This window comes from Dreissena polymorpha, chromosome 2 (assembly GCF_020536995.1).
Source record: "Dreissena polymorpha isolate Duluth1 chromosome 2, UMN_Dpol_1.0, whole genome shotgun sequence".
NCBI classification, from domain to species: domain Eukaryota; kingdom Metazoa; phylum Mollusca; class Bivalvia; order Myida; family Dreissenidae; genus Dreissena; species Dreissena polymorpha.
Genome location: NC_068356.1, coordinates 29,174,227 through 29,197,637, shown reverse-complemented (window position 1 = coordinate 29,197,637; position 23,411 = coordinate 29,174,227). Strand labels below are relative to the sequence as shown.

At 35.4% G+C, this 23,411-nt stretch overlaps 2 protein-coding genes across 2 annotated transcripts in view; both read right to left on the bottom strand.

Annotated features, from left to right (window-relative positions):
• LOC127866440 (uncharacterized) overlaps positions 1–23,411 on the bottom strand; it is a 173,965-nt gene that overhangs the window by 106,565 nt on the left and 43,989 nt on the right. The gene's annotated exons all lie outside the window — the stretch shown is intronic.
• The window catches only part of LOC127866394 (scavenger receptor cysteine-rich type 1 protein M130-like), a 120,434-nt gene that overhangs the window by 74,622 nt on the left and 22,401 nt on the right, over positions 1–23,411 (bottom strand). The window contains exon 4 of the mRNA XM_052406889.1: positions 4,612–4,802. Within this exon, the coding sequence (XP_052262849.1) occupies positions 4,612–4,802 (191 nt within the window). The remainder of the gene's footprint in view (positions 1–4,611; positions 4,803–23,411) is intronic.

Sequence of the window (23,411 nt, the reverse complement as noted above, 5' to 3'; positions counted from 1 at the left end):
CGAAATTGTTTTGCTTCACTGACCAGGTTTTTGTCTGTGTGTTACATTTGTTTCTTTTTTTTATTGAATTTCTTTCCTTTTTTGTCAAGAAATGGGTATGGGGCATACACAATTATAACTACCTATTCTACCTTTGATCATGACACGCTATACAATTGTGTTTTTTATTGTATAGGTACTTTTATGATATCTTTATAAAAAGTATGCACCCGTGTATGTTAATATGAATTTCTGAATAAAAGCCCCAAAAAGAAAAAAATGATTTTATTGTTACACATACTCATAAAAATTTAATTATACCAGCTTGGTAAGTTTACCTATCATGCATGTACTAATGTTATGTTTCAGTTACTCAATTATTCAATTTTTACAATAATCAAGGATTTTATGTTTGCAATAAAAAAATGTTAGCAAAAAAATATGCATATCGTATGTGAACAAGTCAGTGTGCATGTTCTGTAGATTATGAAAGAATATAATAATATTCATAATAAAACACGAATATCATGTCTTGTTTTGTTACTGATTCATACTGAAATATAAAAGATAAACGACTTTTCTGAATTACCTTGCCTTCAAATTCTGCTGATTTTTTTTCAATACTTGAACACGAAATCGCGAAAAGACTTGTTCAGTGCTATTATGGATATAATGTTCAAAAGGAGGCCAACAGAAAAATAAAATGGCATGCGAAACTTCATTGTCTCGGATGATAAAAAACAATTATACATTTTGAATTATATGCGATTGACAGTGATTAATTATGTCGATATTTTACACACAGCAGAGTAACATTTTTACTATATTTTTGTACATGCACATACGTGCGATGTACCATGGCAATTGAAATCCTGAGAAACAAATGGTACTGTTAGTCATCAGCGGATCCGGTAATTGGGTTCCGTTTAGCATACTGCGTGTTAATAAGATTATTTATTTATTGACATGACAAACAACGCAAAAATAAGCGAATATGTACTCGTTTATTAAACAACAAAAGTGGCATATTAAAAAACAAAAAACACCATAAATGAGCGAAATCGCTCGCAATCGATATCATTCAGACGCAAGGTCGATATAGTAATCGTTTAATCGTTCGAGATTATCAAATTTCGCGCACCTGTTTATTTCGCCCTGAAACGGGATATCGCGAGGTTGCTCATCCCTTTGTTTGTATAGGTCCTGATCTGGGTGATTTGCGTCTAGAAACCAGTTAACAATGTTTTTGTCTGGGACCGAATGTGTTACCACCCTTCGCTCACATGTATGACTCAGACTTGACGAAACTTAGTCAAAGCGTTTGTCATGACATTATAAATGCCATGTTTAAATCTGGGTTTAGTGTGGTCAAACAGTTAATCACATTAAGATTGAGCTTAAGGATCATCATAGCCATCTCTTTTTCATTTTTTTAGAAAAAGGTAATAACCTTTAACAGACTAAATGATATGCCACCAAAAAGCTATGTCGACGTTTGAGTAACATACGCACGCGATTTCAACACCTCTATCCAGCTCAGGTTGCACAGCGAGAGTTTTTTTTCTATTTTTAAGTAATAGTGCTATGAATAGGTATAGAAACAACCTACAAACATTTCCCACATACAATTGCGCTCTAACATATTGTTTAAAACTTAATTTATTTAGCGGGAACTTTTTTTCTAAAACAACATACTATCCGTTATTCGACGGATTAAACATGAAATCCCAAGCTAGGTCTAAAGGTACGTTACATACACACACATACACACACACACACACACACACACGCACACACACACACACACACACACACGCACGCGCACGCACGCACGCACGCACACACACACACACACTAAAACACACACACACACACACACTACTCCGATCCAATACCAATTGTCTCTACAAATAGCTCACTACAACACTTCTAAGAGTGCGGAGAACATTCACTTTTTAGCAAATTTGGGATTATTCGTGGGGCAGAATTAAGTAGTGCTGCGTGCAATCTGGCTCTTTATCAAACGTCGTCAAGATATTATTAAAATAAAAAGTGTCACCATGTTTGAAGATTATTCGAGATAAACTTGAAAAAATAGAAAGCGGGTAAAGTTTATTTAGCCAATATTTTTATAACTCAAGGGCCATCATTCTGAAAAGTTAATTTTTCGTTATAATATGATTATTTATCATTCAAAATGATGTTTTCACTAATTAATATCATAGCCACACGCTAACCACCTGTGATTGAAACTACATTGAGCAAATTAATCATTCAATGACTAACTGAAGTCCTTTGCCAGAAATCACTCGAACACTAAAACCAGATTGCGCAACAGACAAGCGATAGTGTAATGCACTTTCAACTCCAATCTAACTATATATTAACCCATACCGTTTCTATGACACGATCAGGAAGTGCAAGTGCAACATAGTCTTAAAAATGTTTAGGTGCTGTGAGTTTTTGGTTGCTATGCATGACTGCATCACATATCATAACACAATTTGGACACAAAAACATATTAATACCCGTATGTTTAGACATCCCAAGCCTTTTACCCGATTATTTGTATTAGTACTGAAAACTTTATTTACCAGTTTTTTAAGTTAATACTTCAGTAGGTGATAACATTTACAAACGTATGCGATGCCTACTCAACAGTAACGTTCAATCGAATCGGCGATATCGCGACATAATTTTGCTTGTCAATTAACCCCTTACCATGCATGAACTAGTATTAACTTTCAAAGGATATTCCATGAACTCCACTACAATGGAGGCTATTAAATATTGCTGGTAATATTGATTTAAAAAGATTGCAAAATTCTTTTTCAATTTTAAACAAAAACGGAAAGAAAAATGTAAATTTTAGAATTAAAAAATATTAAAATTAGCATTTATTTAATATTCAAAGCATGCACAATTATCGTATCTTGGTATTCAAGAAGGATGTACATACGCACGAACGCACGCACCCACACGCACACACACACACGCACGCACACACACGCACGCACATCAATTTAAACTTATTTCAATAATTCATACGCTTATAGAAACCACACAAAAAAAGAAAAAAAGCTTGCACAATAGCTATGATTCAAACTACGTTCAGCAAATTGACCCTGCAATAACTAACTGGTCTGCGCTTAAATATTTCCGGATAGTTTACTTCGAATGATCAATGCTTGTTTACGATTGACATTGGTGGCGACCATAGATCTGCGAAATAATCAAAGCTATTAATTGCGCGTTGTATGCGATTGTAAGTTTATTATTCACCTGTGATTATTCTGTTCCTGTTCATTTCTAACCTTTCAGAGCCATTATCGCTTACAGTAGTTTGATTTTACCTGATCATCGTATAGCCTCATCTTCAGTTTCCGCTTTCACTCACTAACTTAAAGAACAGATAATGTTTACGCGACCCAACACGTTCTAACGCATAACAATTTCCGTTCGCCACCATTCGAAATTATTATTGACCATTCTTTGCTATACGTTTGATTTTTCGTTGTATTCCAAACAATGTAATATCTTCAAAAGAAAGTTGAGAGGAATTGCTGCGTTAAATGGATTCGCCGATGCGCTCAAGCGATTTTGTCGTTAGCCATTATGACATTGTTTTACATTACATACTTCTTAAACACAAAAGTACTAACTTAAACTAGCCAAATAATTTCATCGTTAGCCATTATGACATTGTTTTACATTACATACTTATTAAACACAAACGTATAAACTTAAATCTAGCAATATAATTTCATCGTTAGCCTTTATGACATTGTTTAACATTACATACGTCTTTAACACAAAAGTATTAACTTAAATTTAGCAATATGATTTCATCCTGCTACACACCGTTTCATCCATGACTAGCTTTTAGATAAGCATAATTACCAATTTACTCCATAACATTTCAATTCATGAGGTTGTGTTTTGAGAAGAATTTTTTTTATATAACATTGCTGCCAGTTTTAAATATCAATCGTGGGTATTTTTCTAAAAAATCTTACAAAATTGAAGTAGTTAGGAGGCCACATCAAAATATTGCATTCATATATAAACTTTTAGAACATATATCTGAAAATATCGAACATAAATATGAAATTATACAACATATTTTTGTTATGCAATACATATAAAGGAGTTTACCATATATATATGACTTTATACAACATACATATGCAACTATACCACACACAAAATGGAAATGTAGAACATGTATATTCAAAAATACCACCTAAGTATGGATACATTGAATTCTGCAACGTTTGACACGCCATAATAAAGTACCTATCATGAGTTTCCATAGAATTTTTTTTTTTGCAAAATCGCATTCTGTTCAAGGAAAATGCTTTAACTAAGTGCCTTTAAAAAAACAATTTTGTTTACATTATTATAATCTTTTTTTTCTTTTTTAAGTTTAAACATGTTTTGTCTACTGAAAGAAGATCTTAGTTCTCAATTCTTGCGCATTATATAATGATGGTACTGTTTTAGGTTAATAATGACGAGTATCAAACTGACAAATAAAGAAACGAGCGTTTTATTGCTTTGAATGTTTAAAAAAAACGAAGATAGAAAGCCGTAATTAGAAAAGTAAGAAAGAGTAGAATAAAATATACATACGTTCACATAACAACGCAACCGTGAAGCCATGGTCTGTTGTTGAAAGTGAAAACGAGTTTGACCATCCGCTACACTGTTTAATATCTGTTTCTGTTCCGCGGCAGTTGAGTCTCTGGTCATTCCATGAGCGACTTGTCAGTGAACCAAACAAGCTGCCCCCCTCATCAGGCAAGAGCGGATATGCCACTGTACTGAAATACCAGACATTGAAATTGCATATTTAACAGGATATTTGCAAATACAAAAAAATCCAAATAAGTAGTAAAAAAACCTACCAAAACAATCATTCCGTCTCGATAATTATCCCCCTTCGATGAATAGGGGGTAAATTGCTTTTATCAGTCTGTCGGTTTTATCGTCGGTCCGTAGCACATGCTTTGACCTAACCAACAACAACAACCGACCAACGATAACCTACAGCTTTGCTTGTTATGTAAGAGGAACACGGAAACTCATTTTATTTTGGAATCGACATGTCTATTGACAGAGTAACGGTGATTGTATCATACACCTCGTTTCCATACGATATCTACGGAACTCAATGACTTAATCTTAATTGGTATACATTGATCTGGGAGATAGAGATAGATAAATAAATAACTAGTGCTTGTAACGATCACATACGAATGCGTGATTATAACTCAGGGGAATGAGATAACTTACGGAAACGACTTATTTACCACTGGGGATTAACAAAAACAAAATCATGTGACCTCAAATGCCAACGTCAGTATAAAAACTGGAAGCGAACACATCCGTAGAATTTTGTTTTAGTCGTTATGTTTTATCGACTTAAGACTTTGCACAAAAATAATCCATGCATAAAGCATTTTCAACGTATATAAAACAACGTGAGTGTTTTTAGTTCCGATAATACTTCGAAAAACATCTCTTAATATAAATTGCAACGTCAATAGCAAATCTATTCATTATGCATTTTAAGACAAAATGAAAGCGCTGAAGGCACTGAAGTTGTTTGCTATAGCATAATCTTAGACGCAACTCATTTTTCAAAACAATCTAATAGCTTTTTGAATCGCAAGTTTGAAATGAACACAACCCATTCAAATTTATAAAGAGTGTGTCTAAACGCACAGACCGAGATGTGTGTGCACTGTTTATCATCATATTCATGTTATAGAGATAACTTAGACAACATAACAACAACATGTATCTTTTTTGACGTTCTGAAAGCATTAAAATACGATGAAAATGGTATAATTAGAACCAGTTAATATAAAATAAAATTTGCAATCACCATCATATTTAATGAACTTTGTTGGAATATCGAATACCTTTCACAAAAAGAATATAATTTCATGATGGAAATTCCCTTTACAAAACTCTTATGACACCATATACAATTCAAAATAAACAATAAGATGAAAATAAATAACAAATAATCTGCGAGCAAGACTTTTTACTCACGAATTTGGTAGTCATAAAGACAGCGCTGTTGACAGTAAATTGTTGTTGATGCATTACTTGTTACCCTTGCAGTTCACAAGGTGTCAACCAGTCTCTGACCTTAACATCGGTATAGAACACTCATGCTGTTTTACCCAGCTTTTCACCTTAAATGACCTCTACATAACGCCAGCAGGCACAAATGAATGCATTCGAATATTTTATAAGCTGATTCGAGAGAAATCCCCTGAAATTTGTCTGCTTCGCTGTGTCTGTGCACAGCGTTAAGGATGTAACACTGTTCAATGTACGGAAGTCCGGACTTCTCTCTGCATGTTAAAACGACACATACACACAAAATGTAGCCCAGTTACAATTACGCGTTAAAATCAATCTCGCAGAATTTCAGGGTATGCACTCGGTCACTAAATCGTCATGGGAAGACATAATTGACTATCGATAAACACAGTTTTGCTTTCTAGATGAAAAAATGCACTACTGAAATAGTATAGAGTCTGTTAAGAGGAAAATCGTTAAATTATCTAACATCAAATGTTTGCCGTACTCGGTCAGCACGTCAGGAAATCGTTCCTGAACGCCTGAATAGGCAACCCTTATTTGCCAATTTGCTGCATTTGCTATTTTGAATTCAATTTTATATCGAAATGCATTGTGCTATAATATGCCATTTACAACTAGCAATGAGATTTATAAAGACCCGCATCATGCGAAAATAGGTCTTATGCCATATGCGCCAATCATAGAGCTCTATAGCCCACCCAGCCTGCGCATCTCTAAGTCTGGTCATGAGATACATAATGAGACCATAAAACCTTAAGTGATTTTATAGCGGACAGCATCCCCTCCGACCAGACTACGAAAGTGCACTGGCTCGGCTTGAACTTCGCTGGCCGTCATTTTCGCAGGACGCGGCTATGAACGTGTGATTTGAATGTTTCAGAAGAACACTGCGTGTTTAATATCAACATACGATATAATTCGATGGTGGATAAATAAACTCATAGTAAGCCATGTGAGGACACATATGATGTGAACTCCCGTAGTATAATTTTGTATCTACTTACACTAATGTGTGGTTTGACTATAATAACGCACATTTTATGCGGTGAATATGCGACTAACAAGTGAAAACACACACACAATAGTTTAACTTTTGTTTACTTAAATTATTTAGAAATTTAATTTTCAAACTTTATTTCAAAATCAGCATTTTCGCCGAATATCTTTTTTTAAATTTATTTCTTGTTATATTTATTTGTTTTTTATATTCGGTTTTAGCGATTATAAAGCATTTTTGTCGATGTCTATAGTATACCTGTAGTTATTTACTTAAAGCACAGGTTGATCAATGCGTGTCATCCGAACTATGAAGAGGCACCAGATACTTACAACTTATTTAATATTCACCAATAAATACATTTTTAACCAAAAAGTCAGTAACTGCAAATTTTATTATAATAAGGGCTTTACATTAATGTTTACACTTTACGAATTGCAAAAACGTAAGAGTGAAAAATGAATTTCATCGTTGTTTCGTCGCTGTTAAAAATATGATCTTGATTGAAAACTAAAATGCCATTTTGTTAAGTTTTATGTAAGCATTAGATAAAAATGGCTGTTCATTAATGGAATGATTGTTTATTTCTATTAAGCAATTTCGCTTTGCTTAAGCAGGCACATGTCGCTTAACGTGTTAACTAGCAGTGCGATAAGTGCAGAGCCGCTAAGAGTTTAAAGGTGTTTTTGAGTCATTATTAGAGATAAAGAAAAACATTTATGTACAGTGGCGACAGACATAGACCTTGTTAAGTTGCTGATAGTCTAAGGACCGTTTATTACATATAAGTATACCTATAAAAGGGAATATAAATTCTATTTGTATTTTAAACTCAAACTAGTTTCAAAAACAAAATTTGGACTTATATTATCGATATATAAAAGGAATATATATTATCTTGATAACGAAATATATATTTTAAAAGAATGATGATAATACATACCATGTAGGTAAATTGTAGGCACAATTATAGTAATAAGTATAAATTTATCAATGAAAAAAGGGGAAAAAATACACTTCTATTTTCATTTAGTATTTAATTATCTTGCACAAATTGTGATTATTATACAAACTATTTAAAATGTTTATTCTATACCGGATCAAGATCACTTGAGTAATTGACCGTTTTCATCCACTAAATATGCAAATGTGTGCCTTATTTTGTCTTTTGTTTATCTATTATTTTCCAAACGTGAGCATTATTTGTGTAACCACCTGTAAACGATTTGAAATAGTTAAAAAAATAACGTGGATACACACGTTATTTTATTTTATTATTATTTTTTTGTTGTTGCTTATTCTTGTGTGAAAAAAATTCATTAATAAATTTATTTTTATTAGAACAGTGAGAAACAAAATAGGTAATTGTCATTTTTGTACGCTCTTGTGTTAACAAATAGCGTATTCAAAAGACAGACATCATTTTCAACACCACCTAATGGAATAACCTGGAAATTCTAATTTATAATTTTTCAAATCTTAATGACGCAGAAATAAAATGAATCACAACTTTGGAGCAATTATATTTTTAGAAATATGGCGTCTATTTGAGGATACCATCCGAGTATTGTTCATATAATAATATGCCCTACAAAGCGATATTCGATTCGATTCGATATTAATATTCGGTTGTAGACCATTCAATCGAATTCAATAACTTGCTTCATAACAAATGCTTTTTTTCTCGAAATGTGTTATATTCCATCGTAACAGGTTCTAAAATGTTTAGGAAGTGATGGCTATGGGAAAGGTGATATTTGTTATAATTAACATATGGAATATGGAACTCAAGTATAGTGACCGCATCATTTGGTGATGGATTCACATTACAGATTATACAGTCATTTGATTACCATCGCCACTTGCAGACTATTGTAAAGTGGGTGCTGCCGGAAAGTCTATACAGATTTTATTCTTAAGTAGGATATATTATAACACAAGAAATGGTAACTTCACAAAAAGAAGACGAATATTAAAAAAGAAGTTAACCGCATGAATTTAGAGAAAGTCACTTCTCTAATGGGAAGTACTAACGGCACTGATAGAAATATTCCAAAGCTAGGAGACAGAAGCTGCACGGAAGTGGACAGAATGGAAGAGTATTCAAACATTTAATGAGATGTATGCCAGTCAGGAACTTTAGACAGTGGAACACATATTTTTTCATTGTTTTAAATTTCCAGAAGAAAATCAATAATGCAATACTGAACTAAGAAAATAATACAGAGAAATAAAAGCCATGATGAAAAACTGATATCTCAGATTCCATTGCTAAGTATTATCATGAATCAAAAATTAAATTAACTTCTTAAAATCTCCACCATTTACGCCGAAACGAGATATGTGCTAAAAATATCGTACTTCTTTTGCAAAATTTGACAACATACGGTTCGGAACTCACAATTATCTTATTTTAATGTCGATATATTTACGTAGTAGGTCCTTTAAAAAGCATATGCGGCCTCGATGACTTAATCGAAATATAGATTGTAGGCCTAGCAATCGTTCATGCTCAAGCTGTATCATGCCACCACATAAGCACGATTACTCAGTGCTTATGATTTAACGGTTCTTAGATTGCCACCTTCCTATGAGCTTGCGAGTCTTGAAACACATTGATTCCATAAGAAGAGTATGAACATGCAATTACCCTTCCCGTGCAGCAATGGTGGGCTATATTTATTTGAATATTTTTAATTGTAAAACATTTCCCCTTATCGTTTTAATAGATTACCGATACACTTGGGATCTAACATGTGTAATATTCGATTCGTTTGGCACGTTTTGACAGTCATGTTTTATATACTGTCTGCAAAGGCTCATATCTTTTGTGTGTTATTGTACAGCAACTGTGAGATTTGGCTACCCCTCAGACTGATGTTAACGCCTATTGCTTTGAATTTACCTTTTCATGGTGGTGATCCCAATGTGTATTATTTAAAGTCCCCCGTATATATTGTTCTGTAGTAGCGTTGCTTGCTTTATACCAAACGTGGCTTTTAGAGAGGTTAAAGGGTTTTGGAACACTTTAACCAGATTTTAGACTTGATCGAATTAATTGTCCAGATAACTGGTAGGGTCAAGTTTCATCAAGATTAAGTCATAAATGTGGCTTCTTACAGATATGCAATGTTTTTAACACTGGGATCTAGATATACCCATATTCTAATTTGGCTTAGATATTGTTACGATTATCACCTAGCCAGTTTTCATCAAGTTTGATTCAAACATGTGGCTTCTGGGGTTGTATGGAGATGTTTCTTATATGTTACCTTACCTAGTTTTTTACACATCTTTATTTAATTTAAAGCTTAGCCTAAATGTTGTAAGATAAAATATTATGTCGTAGTGCAATAAAAATATAAGAACAAAATAATATTTTCCAATTAATAACAACTGTCAACTATTGTCAGTTACTTTTCTTGACATATGTATATTCGTTCGTAGAATATTCATAAACATGTTTCACTAAATAGTGCATGACTATATCAAGACGACTAACGTGTATAAAAATTACGCAAACATTACACGTCCTTCCGATTTTACTTTGATACATTTATGCCGGAATTTATGTTTCGATATAAACAATCACGTATCAAGGCTTTGGCAGTACTACACCCAATACACGAGCTACCTACCGGTCGGGTGAAAACCCATACGAATTTAAAGTAAATTTCTTTTAATATTGCCCTTAATTTGGACACTTGAATCTTTCACAGTGGAATCAACGTTTATTCGGAACAGCAAAATTGCGATATTTTAACATTATCGAGACTATTATTAACCTCGTTTTGAAACAATGATGTGCATATAACCGTTATATTGCATTGTACATGTGTATACGCATACAACTAACATGATTTATCTTGTGTACCTTCAGAAAAAAAAATTGTGTGTACTTCTAAGTTTAGTAACAATCACCTGACATTGGAAATCTGCGGAAATGAAGGGTTGTGTATAATTCTTAAATCACTTTTAATATGTTAATCAAAGTTTATAGTAATATTATATTTAGTTGTTAAGATATTAATCTTTTAATAAATAACATACGGCCGGATTGGTGAAGAGATGAAGGGACTGATAGACAGACACAAATAAACATATAGCAAACTATTTATACCAAGTTTCATAATCATATTGTATGTAGTTGTTCAGTATTTACAATTTTAAGTTTTGTTCAATTTGCGACCTAACTTTTAACTTCTTCAAGAAACCGAAAGGTCTTGCCATATTCCCATATGACCCTTTATACGAAGCTTCTCGAACAATTTTCTGAGTAAGCACTTTCTAAGGAATTGCAGAATCCTGACCGACAGACTGACAGACAGATGGTGAGGCATCGACAGACATTCAAAAAATCTAAAGGTCACTGTGTTAACAAAGTTAATGATAAAAGATATGTTTGTAAAACATGTATGAATTTCGTCAGTTGCAGCAAAGTCCCTGACCCTAATCGTTTATCTCTATAATAGAAAACCATCCGGGGTTCTTCTTCGTAAAGACCAAGCAGCTTACTAATGTAATAAGAACAATTGTGGTAAGATGCTCGGCTGTGACTAATATGTAAGTGTAAATACATCTCAAGACAGGAAAAAACAACATAAATTTAGAGTAAAAAAAGAGCCATAACTGAGTTATTGACGAATGGTTTGTGTTGCAATTGGACGAGCAGCATTCTCTTAACCGCATATACACTCATACAAACTTTCAATGAAATCTTTCGAAACAGTTATAAGATGTGGCTCCAGACTAAAAAAGTGTGATTATTTTAAAATCAAACAGGTCATGACACCATTATGTGCGAATTGATTGCGACGGCTTTCGACGTGCATCATCCTCTTATCTATATTTAGACTTATACAAATTATCAATTAATTCAGCCCAAACAGTTCCTTTATATTGCTCCGGACACACAAGTGTTGGACGTCAGAATGACAGACGGACGGAAGACCGAACGGACGGGCAACGCCAAAATTATATCCCCCACTTAAATAAACCATATCATAGATAAAACAATATCTTCATATAAGCTCATGTTACCTTGACCACTAAGTAACCTTATACATGTGAATAATTTTCTTCATTGTAACCAATATACCATTTTGCATGATAGTATGTCAAAGCGTTCTCAAGATGTACTGCTAAACATATTTTCCTGCTACAAACTTCTGTGATATGACACTTGACATAGTGACCTTTATATCAATAGGCGACTTTCCTTTTCCCCAAGTAACCACTTTACTAAATGCCACGATCACAGCTCAACGCGTTCTCAAGATATTGTACGAAAAATAATGTACTGTCCCTGTGACCCGAACATTTTACCTCGTGACTTAAAAATTGATGAACTTCTTTGTTTCCTATTTCTTAATTCATAGATAACCACTGTGCAAATGTTCATTCCTGTAGGTCGAAATGTTAAGTAGATATCGCGCGCAACGAACGATCTACGAACCGATAAAGCGACCTACCGAACGTCCGACGGACAGGTGAAAAGTTATATATCCCCGCTTCCTCGACAGGGGGAACAAGTTGTACCAATATTTCAGTTTTTCGTACGGACAACCTAAGGACGGATGGATGTTTATACAAAGTTTCATTTATCTTGTGTACTTTTGACTTTTTATCATTTTAAGTTGTGTTCTATTTTAAGTAAAGCGACATCTACTTTAATCTTAAGGGGAAAAGATCTCGTGTATTTTTCTGACATTTCCCTTTATAAGTATACGAAATGTCATTCAACTAAAAAAATCGAACGAGGATGGACACCTAGACGGAAATGACGGACGGAGGATAAGCCCCCCCCCCCCCCTCCGCTTGCCGAAAGTGTCAAAAATAAAGTAATAAAGTAAAATAATACTTATAATAATCAAAGCGCTGTTTGCAAGTTATCGCTTTTAAAACCGCAATTTTGAAATAAATATACCCATTCAAATTTAAAGACACAAAGAGTGTGTCTTAAAGCACAGGTCGAGATGTGTGCGCACTGCTTATCATCCTGTTGATGTTGTAGAGATAGAGACAAAGTAACTGTAAGACAAAGTAACAGTAACATGGCCATTTTTAGGCGTGCTGAAAATCCCCTTTACACAACTTTTGTTTTTGACACCATATATAACTTCAAAAATATAATAAGATTATTATTGATGAAAAGAATTTTAAAAAATGCGAGCAATAGTTTTAATCACGAAGAAGGTAGTCATAATGACAACTTTAGACTCCTTACTTTGTTGTTGATGCAATACTTGTTACCGTAGCAGTTCACACGGTGGCATAAAGTGTTTGACCTTAACATCGGTATATAACTCTAATAAGCTTTTCCCCGTAGCTATTTTACTCCGCTTTTCCTTTGAAATGACCTTTACATAATGCCAGTGGACAAGAATTAATACATTCGAATATTTCATGGGCTGATTTGAAAGCAATCACCGGAATTTTGGCCAGATCAATTATTCTGTGCACAGCTTAAAGGGCGTAACACTTTTCAGTGTGAGAAATTCCGGGCTACTTTCTGCATGTTCAAACGACACATAGACACAGATTGTTGCCCAGTTAAAATTACGCATTCAAATCAATCTCTTAGAATTTCAAGGACTGTACCCAGTCACTAAATCGTCAGGGGAAGACATAATGAACTATCGATAAACGTTGATATGAACAGTTTGCTTTCAATATGAGAAAACAAAAAAACACAAAATAGTATAGTGACGCAATAAGAGGGAATTCGTTTAAATACCTAACTACAAATGTTAGCTGTGCTCGGTCAGACCGTCTGGAAATCGTTCTAAATAGGCTACCATAACTTCCAGTTTGTTATAAATAATACATTATCATGCGAAAGCTGGTCTTATGTCATTGGCGGCCAGCACATCTATAGCCCAGTTGCGCATCTCGCAGTCTGGTCAGGAGCTACATAATGATACCATGAAACCTTGCACGATTTCATAGAGGACAACGTCGCTTCAGATCAGACCGCGCCATTACAAAGGGTCGGCTTGAGCTATGCTGGCCAAAACGCCATAAGACCCATTTCCGCATGACGCGGCTATGACAATGGGATTTGAATGAGTCTAAAGAAAACAGCGTGTTAATCAAATATTAAAATACCATATATATTACGATGGTGAAAAGATAAACTTATAATAAGCCATGTGAAGACATATATGAAGCGATCTCCCGTAGTATAATTTTTATCTACGATAAATATTGTGTGGTTTGGCTATACGTTCCCTTAATAACACACATTTCATGATGTTGATATGCGACAAACAAGTGAAAACAAAAACAATAATTAAACCTTTTTTTCAATTTAACTATTTAGAAACGTAAATTGTATAACTTTATTTTAAAGTCAGCATTTACGCCGAATATCTTTTAAAAAGACACTTCTGGTTATATGAAGTTGTTTTTTTATTTTTTATTTTAGCGATTATAAAGCAGTTTTTTCGTCATTTATATATCTATAGTAATCCGGTAGTTATTGCTGAAGTCATGTTCAACGTGAATAAGAACAAACGTTAAGTTATAATATTGTTTTATTATCACCGGTGCAATTGAGAATACAGGATAAATCACCGTTTCCCAGACATACCCAATTTAACGCCAGCTGTACTAACAAGCACTATCAACGAGGTTACGCAACAGACGCGTCATAGTGAATAGGACTCTTGACATCCCACTATACTTTTTGAACAGCTGTAGTTTTATTTCCCCTGTATATAATATATCAATAGCCTCAGATTTGTAATGACCTGTGCTGCGCAAACATTTCACGTGGCTATGACGTAGCACAAAGTGGACTATTTTAATCATTCATAAACATGCTCTTCCGCAACACTTATGATTCAACAATGTTTATTGACTCTTCGTTTGTACGATTCTTTCAAAATCATTATTATTTAACACAATATTTACATTATGTGTCAATTTGTGAATTAATATTTTCGAAGAACTAAAATCTCTGGCATAATTGTGTACACAATTTTGTACGGCGATCAGTACTTAAGCCATACCGATTTTGAGAACGTGGTATTAACCTTAAATGTACGCAAGCGAACAACTAAAAACCGAAACATGATGACAAACATGAAGATTAAGGTATTGTCATGTGGCGTGTTCTGAGACTTTTTGTGCTAATTCGACAAACGTCATAATGAGAAAACTCATTTGAAATGACGTCCCTAAACTTGTCCTTAATGTTGTGAGAATTGCTCAATGTTTTCTGTGATGTTCCCTTTTATCTTATTTAAGTAAAACACACATCGGCATAGACTGGTCATTTAAAGTATTTTATATCAAACAAATAGTTGATTTCGACCTTTAGATTTCAATGAGCTGACTTATTACTCCCCTTTTACCAAGGTTGGCCATGGATAATGTATATAGCCAAGATTATATTTGGAAAACACACACACAGTAAACAGTAGATGCAAACTTTGGAATACAGTTGTACAGTTTGTAATACATGTATTGCAGTGTCATTAAATGTATTAAAATTGTCATATTGTTTGTTATCTTATCTGATCCAAATGTACTGCAAACTAAAAAGTTATCACACGAGTCTATATGTATCCCGAGGGATAACTAGCCGAATTTTAGGGTAGGGGTGTCCCGCTGAGACTTCCGAAATGTGACCCATTTTTATACCGGAACTCTGATAAAGTAGACCCATTTTGATACAAGATTTTTGAAAAAGCATACCCATTTGTATACGATACCATTGAGAAAGTGGATCCAGTTCAATACAAGAATTTTGATAAACTGGACCCATTTCAATACTAGAATTTGATAAAGTGGACACATTTCATTCTAAAATTTTAATCTCTTTGATATCAATACAGTATACTTATTGAATTTGCTATTAGATTTCTGTATGTTTATTTGTAAATTTCATATATGTATCATACAACTTTGCAATTTAAAAATATGTCTGTATATTGTACATGTAGCGTAAAGTCGGTTATTTTGACAGTCGTCTAATTCCGATACAATTTACATAAATCATTTGCAGTAACTGCACTTTTCCCGGCACTTTTCGATTATGTAACAATTTCGTCACTTTATATATGACGTATATTAATATATGACGTCACAGTATCATCTTTGGTTGATCAAGCAACAGATAAAAACAGTCAAGTTTCTTCATCTTTGCCGCTACTAAAATTTACTTTTTGATGCCCATTTATATACAAGAATGACATTTATCATACCCATTTTGATGCTGATACTTTCAAATCTATATGCATTTATATACAAGCAAATTTTTGATGTCAATACCCATATCTATATTTGGATGCTCAAAACCATACCCATTTCTATAATTTTAGTCGAAAAACACCCCCATAAAATCGGCACACCCCTATTTACCCGTATATAGGAAGTTACCCCCCCCGGGATATGTATTGAGATAGACGCTTTGGCTGTGTATCTGGATAAGGTATGGAGGACTGTTTTTATGCCCCCGGTAGGGTTATATAGCAGTTGAACTGTCAGTCCGTCTGTGCGTCAGTCAGTCCGTGCGTCCGTCCGAAAACTTTAACATTGGCCTTACTTTTTACAATATTGAAGATAGCAACTTGATATATGGCATGCATGTGTATTTCATGGAGCTGCAGATTTAGAGTGGTGAAAGGTCAAGGTCATCCTTCAAGTCAAAGGTCAAAAAAACAAATCCAAGGGAAGAAATAAGCTTTAAAGGGAGATAATTATTTGTACCTGCCAAATGATAAAAAAATAAAATAAATCAAAGCGGCGCATTAGGGGGCATTGTGTTTCTGACTAACACATCTCTTGTTTTTCATTATATCAGTAATTAAACAAACAATAATTAAAAATTGCAATGCATACACGGAATTTCAATAGTTTGAGTTATTTATGGTGTTTCCATGGTAACCAATAGAAATTGTATAATGTTGATAAGGTTTTATAATTCTTGAGTAGTATTAACTTTATCATATTAAAAAACATATGTTATTAATTTATTCCTACACTTAAAGAATCATTAAAATAGTATTAACTTATTTATTGACATAAAAATAAAACATAAATGTTTATTTTTGTGTTTAAATAATAGGCATTTCTAAATGAGCCGTTTCCACCTTAAATTGAGAAATGTTGAAAACATCTTAATATTCCCGTGTTCAACACAAATGGAGTTTTCTAAAAATGTAAATAACTCGATTGCGTCCATGTACCCCGTTTTTCCGAAAAATCTCAGAACATATACCACTTATATATCAAATAAAACAAAAACATCAATCACATATATTTTCATCATATATATATATGTGTGTGTGTGTTTGTAGAATACAGATACTGCTGCACAAACCACTGACTCATCAGCTGGGAACTGCCCATCAACAAGTGTTTCTATCCTTTAATCCCGGGACACTCCGGGCAGTGGATCCGCAGTGTTGGCAAAACACTACGGGTCAGTGGTTTAGCGTCCAGTTCATCTCCTCTCTCATCATCCCATCCACAGCCAGTTTGATGCAGCTTGTCCAAGTCTGCCTACAGCCCTCTTCCTGTCACCTCCCTTGATCCCAAGGTTGCTGAGCATTCTCCATACTGATTGGGCTGGGAATCCTCTGCACCCTATTTCAACAGTGAACAGCCAGGCACTCCAGCCACGACTTTTAAACTGTTCTTGTAGCTCAGTGTATTTTCCCATCTTCCGCTCATAGGCCTCATCACACCTAGTCTCCCAGGGTACAGTGAGTTCTATCATCACCAGATTCTTGTCCTTTTGAGTCCATATAACTATGTCTGGTTTCTGTGTGGTGGGGACTATGTCTGGGAATACCAGCTGTTTTCCTAGGTCCTACTTTCATCTTCCAACGCTCTGATTTCATCAAGGATAGATGCTGCGGTTCTTGCCTTCTTGGCAGTTTGTCCTTCCTTGATGAGTTTGAATGTTGGTAATGCCTTCTTGTTGGTTGGTCTTGTCTTCCTTCTCTCCCGCTCTAGTATGTCTGCTAGCTCCTTGAGGACCATGTCGTGCCTCCATCTGTAGCGGCCTTGTGTTAGCGCTGTCTGGCAAGATGAGAGGGTGTGCTGCATGGTTCCTGGTTTGTCGCACAGCTGACACTTTAGGTCTTCCACTAACCCCCATCTGTATAGATTGACTGGAGATGGCAGCAGATCATATACGGATCTCAGTAGGAATTTGAGTCGTAGTGGTTCGTAGTGCCAAATGTCTGCCCATGTCAGGTGTCTTTCTGTGGTCTGCCATTGTGTCCATGCGCTCTGTCCCCCCAACCCGACTGCTCTGGAGCGCCTGTCTTCCTCTTCTGAAAGCCTGATCTCATGCTGGACCATTTGGCTTTTTTCTTTCTTACCGGCAGTGCCCCAGCGTTGTGGTTTTGTACTGCCCAGGCCTTGTCTTCCTATAGCTTTGGTGCCTACGATATCTTTGTGTCGTAGCCTGCTTTCTGCCAGGGCGACTGCCTGGCTAACTGACCACTTTCGCCCTGTGCGTGTCTCGATGCCTGCCTTCCATATCAAGTCATCTGATGACTATTTGAGGGTTACCACCAATCTTCCTTTGGCGACCTTGAACTCTTCAACTAGTGAGGCCATTGGGAGTTTAAGTTGGTTGGTTCTGCCATACAGTCCAATGCTGGTGAAACTTGGAGGGACTCCAAGCCATCTCCGGAGATGCCGGTTGATAACTCTCTCGAATCCTTCTACAGTGGTTGTAGCTATCTCGTACAGCATAAGGGGCCACATAAGCCAAGGTAGTAACCCATATTGGTACAGCCATGCCTTAAACTTGCCTGGAAGTCCTGTCTGGTCTATAAGCTTCAGGCCATCTTGGAGCTGGTTTTTTGACTCTACTGATGTTGTTAGTGTCCTTCAGGCTGGCGTCATACCACTTGCCGAAGCACTTGACTGGACTGTCAATAATGGATGGAATGTCTTCCCCTTGCACCTAAAGAGTGAATCTTTTGGTGACCGTTCTCTCCTTGATGATCAGGCTCCTTGACTTCTTGTGTTTGAACTTCATTTGTGCCCATGTGACTGTGTCCTCTAGGGCTATTAGTACCCAGCGGGTCTGTACATGTGTGGTGGTAGTGATGGTCAGGTCATCCATGAACCCCCTGCTGGATGGCAGGTCCTCTGGTTTCCCTCTTCGCGGCATTGATGATCAAGTTCATGCCCATCACGAATAGTAACACTGAGATGGTGAAGCCAGTTACTATCACCTTCTCTAATCTCTGCCATGTCGTTGTCTGGTCATCGATTAAGAATCGAAGCTATATGCCACCAAAGTAGCCATTTATGATCCCCTGTTTATGCTCTGGGATATGATAGTGCTTCATTGCTTCTTCAATTAGAGTGTGTGGTATGGAGCCATAAGCGTTGGCAAGGTCTAACCAGACGACTGTGAGGTCATTGTCGTTCACCTTTGCTTCACGGATGATCTGACTGATGGCACTGGAGTGTTCAATGCAGCCAGAGAAGCCCGGAACGCCCTCTTTCTGTACTGATGTGTCCAGTTACTGATTGGTTGTCAGGAACGTGGTCATTCGTCTTACCAGGACAGCGAAGAATATTTTCCCCTCCACATTCAACAGTGAAATGGTTCGGAATTCGGTCACATGTTTGGAGCCCTTTTCATTTGGAGTTAATATTCCCTCTGCCTGTTGCCAACACTCTGTTCTTGTATATATATATATATTTATATATATATATTTATTTATTTATATGTGACTGATGTATTGATGTTGTTGTTATATAGAATAGACTGTGAAGAGCTACACATGATTTACTCCCGGCTTTTAAAGTTTGGTATCATACGGCCAAATGAGTTGGAAAAATAGTAAATATGGCTCGTTGAAATTGACGACAAAACATAAAAGTGACTTAAATATGAACAATTTACAACTGCTCCATTATTTACGAGCATTGACACAATCATATTTTCAAATAGCCTCAATTTAAAGAGTCACAAAATACATTATTTCATTTATTATCCCCACGCTTTTTGAAAAAAAGGTGGGGATATTGTGGTTATCTCCGCCGTCCGTCCGTCCGTCCGTCTGTCTGTCTGTCTGTCTGTCCGTCCGTCCTGGCCACTATCTCCTCCTACACTAAAAGCACTAGAACCTTGAAACTTACACACATGGTAGCTATGAGCATATGTGCGACCCTGCACTATTTGGAATTTTGATCTGACCCCTGGGTCAAAAGTTATAGCGGTTGGGGTGGGGCCGCGTCAGAAATTATCACTCATTTTTTTTAGGTTATTTTACATTTACTTCTTTATTTCTACACCGATTCACTTCAAATTGATACTGGACCTCTCTTATGACAATACGGTCAATCTCAACCATGCATGGCCCCATTCCCAACCCTGGGGCGCCCCGCCCACATAGGCCACACCCACCAAAAATTTCCATTTACTATAATTTTTTCATTTCTACACGGATTCACTTCAAATTGATACTGAACTTTTGTTATGACATTAGGGTCTATCTCAACTATGCATGGCCCCAATCCCAACCCTGGGGCGCCCGCCCACATAGGCCACACCCACCAAAAAATTCCATTTACTATAATTTTTTCATTTCTACACGGATTCACTTCAAATTGATACTGAACTTCTCTTATGACATTAGGGTCAATCTCAACTATGCATGGCCCCATAACCAACCCTGGGGCCCCGCCCACATAGACCACACCCACCCAAAATTGCCTTTACTATAATTTCTTCATTTCTACACCGATTCACTTCAAATTGATATTGAACTTCTCTTATGACAATACAGTCAATCTCAACTATGCATGGCCCCATTACCAACCCTGGGGCGCCCCGCCCACATAGACCACACCCGCCCAAATTTGCCTTTTACTATAATTTCTTCATTTCTACACCGATTCACTTCAAATTGATACTGAACTTCTCTTATGACAATACGGTCAATCTCAACTATGCATGGCACAATTACCAACCCTGGGGCGCCCTGCCCACATATGTCACACCCACCCAAAATTGCCTTTTACTATAACTTCTTCATTTCTACACCAATTCACTTCTAATTGATGATGAATTTCTCTTATGACAATACGGTCAATCTCAGCTATGCATGGCCCCATTACCAACCCTGGGGCACACCTAGGTCAAACATTCGGCGTGGGGATACGCGTCGGCCTCTGCCGCGCCATTTCTAGTTATTGTTGATCTTAGAACATGCATTTGCAATTGATAATATGGTCTGAGTGGCACATCTTAATAATGTGTGCATATAAATTATATTTACCTTTCTGTCTGCAATGTTAAACGTCATGATCGCGCATTATTGTTAGAAAAACTATGCAAAATAATTGTTTAATAACGTTTATTATTATCATACATGGCAGTACACTAAACTTTTGAGAAATTGCATGTTGTTTAAAGTATATGCTTTTGATTAGGTGCATAGTCTTTTGTAACAATGCAAAACTTTACTTTAGAGAGATCTCACTGTACTCAAACGACTGGGCATATTCGGTTTTAACGAATTCTCAAAAATACAAACCATACAAATTATATATGAAAGTATACATTTACTTACTTCCCGTAAGTTTAACTTTTTTAACTTGGATTCTAAAAGTTTAAGCACTTGTTGGAGTAAATTTGGTTTAAATTACTCAGTCACGTATGTCCATAAAACAAGTATATGTAGTCAATTAAAGCATTTGTTCGAAAGCAGGTACAATTTAAAGCGAGAGTGTACGATTGTGTCCAATATTTATTAATTTATATAAAATGTGTAAAAAAAATTATTAAACATGTATTTTAATATAAATTAAAACAAAAGTTAAAGGGACTGTCCAACAGTCAAAAGCGTCGTTCGACGCGAATCGATATTTTGGCGAACTACGAGGATTGCTTATATAGCGAAAAAATACCTCCGCACTTGACGTGAGCGTGGATGGTCAGTGGTAAAGTCGGGAGACATTTTACTCCAAAACTCCATGACTCTAGGGGTCAGTGGTTCGAGTCCTGTGGTGGTTAACGTTTTTTCTTCTTTTTTAAAATTGTATTCTTATTTTTTACTAGAGAATTTTAGTTCTAATGTTCAAATTTATCAATATAAAGCATTTAAAGCAGTTAATGACAAGCTTTAATACATGCCAAAATCTGTTGGACAGTCCCTTTAAGAAGAAAGTCGAAAAATGCGAAATAAGCAAGATATTTAATTCTGAAATCGAAAAAGGCTGTACAGTCGAATTCGCCAGCATGTATATCATGCATGTACGATGTGAATCTAAATTTAGTTAAACGGTTATTTTAAATTTCTGCAACGGTATCTATTCATACGACACACGAACACTAACTAAAAACACGAATGCTTCGGTTATTATAGGAAAATATGTACGAATTATCTTCGTCACAATCGGCTTGGGGCGCTAATTTGTCTTTGCTACATTTTATGAAATTCGTCTTCAATGTATACATTTTCTTGCCTATTTTGTATCATTGTAACATATTTTATCAATATATTAAAATTTATACTCTCGCTTTAAGGTAAATTGGTTTCAATTTCAGCCCTTTGGAAAACGAAAGGGCAAACCACGAGTGATAATTTAGCAAAGTAGTTGTACGCAGGAGTATTGCAAACATGTGTAGTTTATTTTGAAATATTGAAGAAAGATGATAATATAGAATTGCAGTGTTACGCCGACTTTCTTCTTGAGTGAGGTTGTAGGCGTGTATGATTAGAACTGCTTTATATTTCATAACATTGATAAAACAATTTTGCAACAAAACAAATTCAATATAACACCTGCACCTAAGTTTGCATGCGTTTATTCTAGAGTAACTATTAAAGTTTACGACAGGACATTTTTTTGTATTTATTTTTTAATACCCGCATAAGGGTTGTGTGTAAAATTGTGTTCAAATCCCAAGGCTTTCTATCTAAACTACCATCCGCCTGTCCGTTATGTTCAGAAATTCGTGCAAATGGTCTGAACTTCATAATGTTTAAACTGTCATAGAAAAAGTTAACTTTGACAGCATTTAATACATGTTGAATAGTTTGTCTTATATGTTATATTTACTTGGGAATAGTCCATTTTCATAGCTTGTGCATTTTTATATATGCTGTAATTTTGAGACATTAAAAGAAATGTATGAAATATATTGTTTTAAAGTTAATTACGATTACGTATCTAACTATTACATTTGGGGAGTTGAGGGTAACCTGCACTAGCAAAGGCTGTGTAATTTTTGCGCTCCGTACAAAAACTTGTGTTTTAAATACTTTAATAATAGGTTTTTAAAACAATATATACAAACTTTTAAAAGCAGATTATCAAAGGTAACTTT